We start from the raw sequence: 8,231 nt of genomic DNA on the forward strand, positions 1-8,231 counted from the left end.
ATTCCCCTAGAGTTCGATATAACCCTCGAGTCACCCTGGTGGAGAAAATACTCCGCTGACACAACACTCTACACTCGGAGTCCCAACGCCATCACATGCCCCCGCCACCACCATCGTCCAGGCCACTACCTGTCGCCACCCACATGGCAGGCACCGCTCACGCGGAGCCTCACCACTCCACCACTGCCCACCGCGGGTCTGCCGCCGCCCAGGCCGATCCATCTAAAGCCCCCATCTTCTACCAGCACCCCACACCCCCTCCCAAAACCCTAAGATAAATCGACGATGAGCTCCCCGAACCTGCACCCAACCCCACCCTAAGACCTAAGTTCCCTTCCTCAGCTCCGACACGCGACGCCGCGGCCAGCCACGTCATCCCCGTCTCCGGTGAGGTCCATTCACGGCGGTCGTTGCTGCATCTTCTTCCTCTCCAATGAATATAATCACCACCGTCACGAGCTAGGTGGGTCGGCTCGTTGCGTCGGACGCGCTAGCCGACACAACGGGCTATCACATAGGATTTGACTTTGGTTGCATGCTGCGGCTCCGGAAGGGGAGGTGATGTCCGCCGACCAGGTCGGTGCGGACGCACCACCGCACACCCCAGGCCAGGTATGTTGGGCCGGCCTAAGTTTGTTTTTCTTTTTTCCTTTCTCATTTTTTTCTCTGTTTTAAATCTGAACAGTTAAATTTGAACAAATTTTGAATTGAACGATTTTTAAATTTGAACAAATTTTAAAATTGAACGATTTTTCGAATTTAAATAAATTTTGAAATTGAACGATTTCGAATTTAATTTTTTTTTGAAATTGAACGATTTTTGAATTTGCACAAATTTCAAATTTGAACAAATTTTCGAATTTGCACACTTTTTTAACTTTGAAATTTTTTGAAATTTAAAATTTTTCAGATTTGAACAAAAAGAAAGAAAGAAACAGAAAAGAAAAAAGGAAAAAATAAAAAATGAAAAAAGAAACAGAAAACCGAAAATAGACAGGAAACTGGGCCTGGCCCAAATCCAACCAGGGGGTGTGCGGTGGCCGGTAGCCACTGACCTGGAAGGCCCTTTTTTTTCGAGAATTGGCTCCGGAAGGAGCGGCCTTATCAACTATACGGGCCCTTACTGTCATGTAAGTATGTAACGGGAGCCATTCTTCACATATGGGCCTTTGATTTATCTTGGGCCATAAACCCGGAGACTGCTATCTCGGACCGGATTTCTCGGGTATCTCGACTCTGGGCACTCTGCTCCTGCTCCGAGCGCACGGACGGCGAGCATGGCGGCGGGGCGGGAGGAAGCCCTGAAACCCTTCGAGGAGAGAGCTTCGCATGCCGAGGTTTGCGCCCTTTCTCTCTCCCCCCGAGCCCCTGACCATCTGTGCTCCGTCGGGGAGTTAGCCCTATTTTTGAAGCGGTTGGTGTGCTATGATTGTTGACTTTGTTTAGCAGATAAGAATATAGCGAATTCGGTTTTCGTTGTGTATGCATAGGTTGGTTTGGAGCAGATTCGAATCAGCGCGGATTAGCGAAACCTCAGTAGGTTTTTAGATAATAGTTTTTGCAGTCAAGTAAAAGCCATAACTTTTGTACTTGCTTGCCAGAACTACGATCCATGAGACCACCGGCTGCAGTTTCAGTTTTCCAAACACCCAAACAGATGTTCCACAAGTTATGCTTGTGCTTGATTTGGAGCAAGTTCCAATCCGTGTGGGTCAGCAGGCAACCAAGTGTCACAACAGATTTTAGATGTCTATTATTTGTTGCTTGTCTAGTTGTCTGCAGAAAGATGATCGTCCTAACATGTTGCCTATTGTGACAGGGTGTATAATGCTACAGCGTTAACATTTATCGTCCTGACCTGGAGATTTCAGATGCCTATTATTTGTTGCGTGTCTAGATGTGTGCAGAAAGATGATCCACCAGACCGACAGAGTCCTAACATGTTGCCTATTGTGACAGGGTGTATAATGCTACAACATTAACATTTAAGTTTCAATCTGTTCTAGGAGAGACAACCTAGTTTGGCAATTCCAGACATTTAAAAAACTGTGGTCGCCTAACTTGAAGTAGTTTTGGCATGCTGCTCTGCTACCTATACCATTGGCTATGCTCTATGAATAACTAGTGCTGTTAGCTGTTCTGAAGCTATGCAGACTGTTTTGTTTCCTTATTCATGGTGAACCATTCAGAGTGAGTCAGTGCATTGACCAGCCGCATGGAATGCTACGGCACACTTATCATGCTTAGTTAGAGTGGTTGCACAAATACATTAATAGAAACAGGCGTCTTCTAAATTTCTGCTGCTGATTTGATGGTGAAATCCTTCATTTTGCAGGCACGGTTAGCAAAGCTGGAAGCCCTGCTGTTGAGCAAAGGTAATATAAATATGATTTGGGTATTTCGGAGGAGCATGTCTGTGAAAGAGTTGCCTCACCCCTTCCTTATGTGATTCATTAGATGGCCTAGGCAGTGGATCCGAGACAAGTTCAGCTGCCGCCAAAGATGTTCTGTCAAAGCTTGACGCAGTCAGTGCAGAATGCCTCGCTGAGAAGGAGAAGGTATCTGGTTTCCCTGACACTGCCACCGCCATAAAACTATTTGATCCCAACCTAACCAAGTCTCCTCTTGTCGAACCTTGCAGAACAGGAAGCTAACCATGGAGAACGAGAAGCTCCAGTATCGTATCTCCCATCTTATCCGAGCAGTGAAAGAGGCCGACTCGAAACAGAAGTCTCTATGATAAGCCAGATTCAAAGCTAATTTTGTTTATTTTGCGAGAGCCATGTGGTGATCTTGCAGTCCTTTCATATGTGCTCGATTATGACATTTAACTTAAGCTTAAACTGGTGTTCTGAGCTTGGTGAAAAGGCTCTGATACTTTCGTTGTAAGATGGTAATGCATTTGATCAGGCCAATTAGAAACAGTGACAATACGCTTTGATGGTCATGCCAAGAATGGTCCGCTATGACAATGTGGAGTGAAGCTGCTGCTGAGCTCTGTTCCTGTTGATGAACGCCGTGTTGTCTCGCTGAACTTCAGCAGAGTTTATAAGAGTCATATATCTGCACGAGGGTTGATATAGGTTTGCAGGACTGCAGGCGGGACTACCCGTGAACCATGGCTCTCCCTGCACTGTTATGGCTGAAAGTGCAACAGGGTCTAGCTGGACGGAAGGAGTTAGGAAGTTAGTCAGGAAAGTTCAGTGTCTTTTGTTTTTTTGACGTGACGAAAGGTCAGTGTCTGCTGAGGATGCTCACTATTGTTGCAAATAAGAGTGCTAGAAAATGTTATGAACCTTATATAAAAAACCTCTTGTGTTACCTCCAGTAAAACGCTTTCTTTATAGTTATATAGCTAGGTTTACTTGATTCAAGTGTCATGGAAATTGTGTGGTAGCATGAATGCTACCTCCTTCCTCCGAAAGTGCTCCATACATTTCTTGTATGGAATTGAAACTTGAAATTCCTTGTTTAGAATCAATGATAGGTTGTTCTTAGAAAAGGTCTTCCAAGGATTATAGAACTAGAGTTATTTCTCCCCATGTCCATAACAATGAAATCAATAGGCAACTATGTCATATGCAATTCAAACAGTACATCATTTATTTTTCCTAAAGCCTTTTTGGTTGAATCATCAGCAAGTAATAAATTAATAGAACATTTTTAATATTTTTGAGATTAAGTAATTCATATAGCTCTTTTGATATGACAGAAACATTAGATCTCAAATCTAGAATGGCATGTTGTGTTTCTTTGTCAATAGATTTTAAGATCTTGGGGATCCACGCATCCCCAAGCTTAGGTGGTATCATAGCCTCATTATTGTATCTTTGAATCTTTTCTTTAATGACATAGTTAGCAATATAGGAACCAAAATCAGCTTGATTAACATTAATAGTGGGATTTTTAGCAAATTTCTCAAGTATAGCACTCAATTCATGCAAGCTACATTTATCAAGATCCAAGAGCGGTTCCCTAATTTCACTAAGCATTTGAACTTCTTCAATTTTCTTTTCCCTATTATATAGCTCAAAAATCTCATGCCTATCATGAAAATCATCTTCAGGAATTTTGGCATTTTCAAGACTTCCTATAATTTTTACTTCTATAACGAAACCGTCTAGCATCACAAAAGCATTTTGGGCTGTTAAATTCATGAAGCTAACACCACTTTGATTATCAAGATACATTTTACAGGTGCTTCCCAAACCATTATAGGATAGGTATATTACCATCCAATCCTTAAAACCACTTTCTGTTCCATACGCAAGCCCTCTAAATCTTTTCCAAGCATTTACTAGTAATTCATATTTATTATGCTTAAAGGAAGTAATGATTTCTCTAATATGGCTTACTATTTCAGAAGATCCGAATCTTTCTGCAAACCAAGAGCTAAAGTTATCAGGTGGTCATTTTAAAATCCAATCGAAAGCTTCACCACCAAGAGAGTAAGAAAAAAGTTTAACATTGATTATATTATTATTTGTATTCCTCACATTAAGGGTTTTGCACTTTTCATTGAATCTTTTTAAATGCTCCATAGGGAAATCATTTGGTCGTCCATAAAAGCGATGTTCATAAATGGCTTTTACTACTGTAGGATCAATTTCAAAAGACTCTAGAGGAAAAAAATTCACACTAAAAGGCCAATGAGTCCTTCTCTCCATGATTTTCAGAATATAGTTGCTACTAATATTTATGTGTTTTTCATTTTTAAGAAAAAGAACTAACAAGCAAAACTAAAAACAAGAAAACAATTAAAGACTAAAAACAAGACAAATAAAATACGGTGCAAAATCTAAAAGAGATAAGAGAGCTCACAGTGGTGTTACCTCCCTAACCTTTGGTGAGACGCATAAGAGGTATTTCCTACAAGTATCCTGATACATGTGATGTTGAGTTGAATGCACTTATTTTCGAGTTAAGTGTTATGAAGTTCACTTTGCAGATACCGATACACCAACTGCTATGGAGATTTTTTAGTTTGTCAGAGAAGCGGATTGTTATCCTAATATTTCTATCGATTATCGACTCTTATTTACTATGCCCGTGACTGTTGCATCACCTGAGAGGCTTTTCAAAGTTGGAATTATTTAAGAACTATTTGAGATATGTAATGTCTCAGGAGAGGTTAAATGGTTTGGCAACTCTATGCATCGAGAAGAAGTTAGTGGACGAGATTGATATTGATTCCATCGTCCCTGACTTTGCTTCTAGGAATTGGCGGAGAAAATTTTAAGGTAAACATTGTTATTTTTATATGAATATTGCAGTTGGGTATACTTAAATTATTTATTTTTCATCATCTCATACCTGCGGGAAAAAAATATAGTAAGAGGGGATCAAAATTTTAGTTCGCCCCGGGCCTTCGAAATCTCAGGACCGGACCTGCTGATTCGTGTATGTCAGCCTAATATATTGGCAGTGGGCGGATAAAGGCACACGCGACCGGTTTGAAGATAGCAGTCGTGTGCCTCCATACGCGCGCGCTGCGGGTACTTTCTGGACCCGAGTACATCCAGGTCCACATAGTAGTGGTGTGTGATACCCTCCGCTACGCTGCCATTACGCGCGTACCAGTCGCGTGCGTATTTTTTGGCACGCGACTACTAATATCGGTCACGTGCGTTTATACGGGTGCGCTGCCAAAGAGCGTTTATCGTGTTTCTAGTATTTTTTAATTTGCTACTTACTCCTTATTTTGTCTCAAGAAAATGGAAGTGTTTGAAAAAGAAGAAAGGAATGTAAGAGCAGCTGACCGTGGTGCGTGTGCTGGTCGTGGTGGTGTGCAAGTGAGCAACACGAGCCGATCTAGCAGTTGGTTAGCACTTGGTAGTGGTGTGCAAGCATGTGTGCAAGAACGCAAGCGCTAGCTAGCTTGGGCTGGTCGTGCATGTTGTACAGGCCGACACTACCGGCTCCTCCTTGTGCGGTATCATCTTGCCTCCTGCTTGTTGCCTGCTCGATCTCTTGGCCGGCTTGCTCGCGCGCCTGTTGCCGCTGCTCGCTCCGCACGCGCCTGCTCGATCGCGAGCTGCCCTGCCACACGCGCGCGTGCGCTCGGTTGCTGGCCGGCTCTGTCCGCTCACTCGCCTGCCGCGTTTTCACGCTGCTGCTGGTCGATGTATACGGGCGGTAGTACCGCCTTAAGAGCATCTTTAACAGAGGCTGTAAAAACGCGAACCAAAAAACCCGAGTTCAATGCACCGAACCCGTGTTTACGGACCGGAAAATGGCAGGCGCAGAACGAACTGTTTTTCAGTTTTCGTTACGGGCTCTGTTCTGCGTCTGCGGGTTCCGAACCCGTAAAAGCAGGGTTTTTCATATGCAACACATAGAACAATGTATCTTAATTAATCAAATAATCATCCAAATTATTACAACACATAAATAATTGTCTGAACCAAATTATTACAACAGTTCTGGAAAAATTGAACAAATGTAAAATGTCTCAACCAAATTACAACAACTTGTGGAAAATCGGACAAATGCACAAATGTCTCAACAATGATACATGTGACAAGCAAATGAATGGAATGGTATGATCAAAGGCGACGGCCATGTCGCTGCCAGTGGTGCATCTTCAGATCATAGACGAGCTGGGCATGGGTAGTGGAATTCTCAATCTGTCGATGTGCCTCAAGGAAAGCTTCAATGCGATCCGGATTGCGTTGGGGTTCCACTCGGGTGCCAACATTGTCATAGAAGCAGGGCAAGCTCAAGTCTCTTTCATCCTCGATGATCATGTTGTGAAGAATCACACAACATGTCATGATGTTGACAAGGGTTTTCTTGTCCCAAAATCTGGCTGGGCCACGAACAATGGCAAACCTTGCTTGCAAAACACCAAAAGCTCTCTCAATGTCCTTGCGAGCTGCTTCTTGAGCCTTGGCAAATTCAGCTTCTATTCTATCTTGGGGATCCTTGACAGACTTAACAAAAGTTGCCCAATCCGGATAGATGCCATCGGCTAGGTAATAGCCCATTGTGTACTCATTGTTCATGACCTTGTAGTTGCAAGTGGGTGCTTCCCCATTTGCTAATTTAGCAAACAAAGGAGACCTTTGCAGGACGTTGATGTCATTGAGTGTCCCCGGCAAACCAAAAAAATAGTGCCAAATCCACAAATCTTGTGATGCTACGGCCTCAAGGACAATGGTTGCATCTTTGCTCTTGCCACAGTACTGTCCATGCCATGCTTTTGGACAATTCTTCCATGTCCAATGCATACAATCGATACTACCAAGCATTCCAGGCCAACCTCTTTTCTCATTTATCTCCATCAACTGTTTGGTGTCATCCTCGTTGGGAGCTCGGAGATACGTAGGCCCGTACAACTTGATAATCATGCGAGCAAACCTGCGGACTGACTGCGTGGTAGTATCTTCGCCAATTCGAAGATACTCGTCGGTGTAATCCGCATGGATGCCATACGCAATTACCCTCATGGCAGCAGAGATCTTTTGGAAAGCGCTGAAACCCATCACCCCGGCGGCATTCCTACGTTGCTTGAAGTAATTCGAATGCAATTCGCAGTCTTTGATGATTCGGACGAACAAGCTACGCCGCATGCGATACCTCCTACGGAACAGATGGGCAGGATATGTAGGTACCTCGGCGAAGTAGTCCTCCATCAGCTGCTCGTGGCCGAGGAGGCGATTCCGCTGGATGTGGTTCCGGCCGAACACGGAGCCGCGCCTCCGATTCAGCAGCTTCGCGCGGTCCTCCAGGTCCTTGACGGCGAGGAGGAGCATGGTGGCCTCCAAGTCGTCGTCCTGGAGCAGCTCGTCGAGGTCGGAATCGTCGGAGCTCGACGAATCCGACAGATCGAAATCGTCGCCCGAGCTCATCCTCGATTCCGATGGAGCGGCGACGGCGGCGGCGGTGGGGGCGGCAGCCGGAGTTGGGCGAGGAACAGCGGACGGGGTGCGGGGCGACCGTCGCTACCTCTGGGTTGCGGGGCTCGGGCGAATTGGGCGGGGCGGCGGCGGCGGAGTGTGGTGGCGGCGCGGGGAGCGTGGGGGAAGGAGCGAGTGAACGGTTGCGTCAGCTGAACCTTCAGCGCGCCCTAGATAGGGATCGAGCATTCGGTTCGCTCGATCGACCCCTACAAATACAGGCCGTTTTGAGTTTTCGGTCTCGGCCCGAAAAAAGTTTTTCGGTTTTGGCCCTTTTACGGTCACTGATCGGCGCCGTTTTTCGCCCCGAACCCGTAAAACGGCGGTTATTTT

At 45.0% G+C, this 8,231-nt stretch overlaps 2 protein-coding genes across 2 annotated transcripts; one reads left to right on the plus strand and one right to left on the minus strand.

Moving 5' to 3' along the window:
• Positions 1–1,181: 1,181 nt before the first annotated feature.
• LOC127331740 (uncharacterized) lies at positions 1,182–2,947 on the plus strand. The gene is made up of 4 exons (XM_051357923.2): positions 1,182–1,337; positions 2,336–2,375; positions 2,458–2,558; positions 2,642–2,947. Exons 1-4 carry the CDS (start codon positions 1,278–1,280, stop codon positions 2,738–2,740), a joined length of 300 nt encoding a protein of 99 aa, XP_051213883.1. The 5' UTR covers positions 1,182–1,277; the 3' UTR covers positions 2,741–2,947.
• Positions 2,948–6,545: 3,598 nt separating this feature from the next.
• On the minus strand, positions 6,546–7,850 carry LOC127328352 (protein ALP1-like). The gene has a single exon (XM_051354957.2). The coding sequence runs from the start codon at positions 7,848–7,850 to the stop codon at positions 6,546–6,548; it is 1,305 nt and encodes a 434-aa protein (XP_051210917.2).
• Between the last annotated feature and the right edge of the window lie 381 nt (positions 7,851–8,231).

The sequence above is a fragment of the Lolium perenne genome, chromosome 2 (genome assembly GCF_019359855.2).
Source record: "Lolium perenne isolate Kyuss_39 chromosome 2, Kyuss_2.0, whole genome shotgun sequence".
NCBI lineage: Eukaryota > Viridiplantae > Streptophyta > Magnoliopsida > Poales > Poaceae > Lolium > Lolium perenne.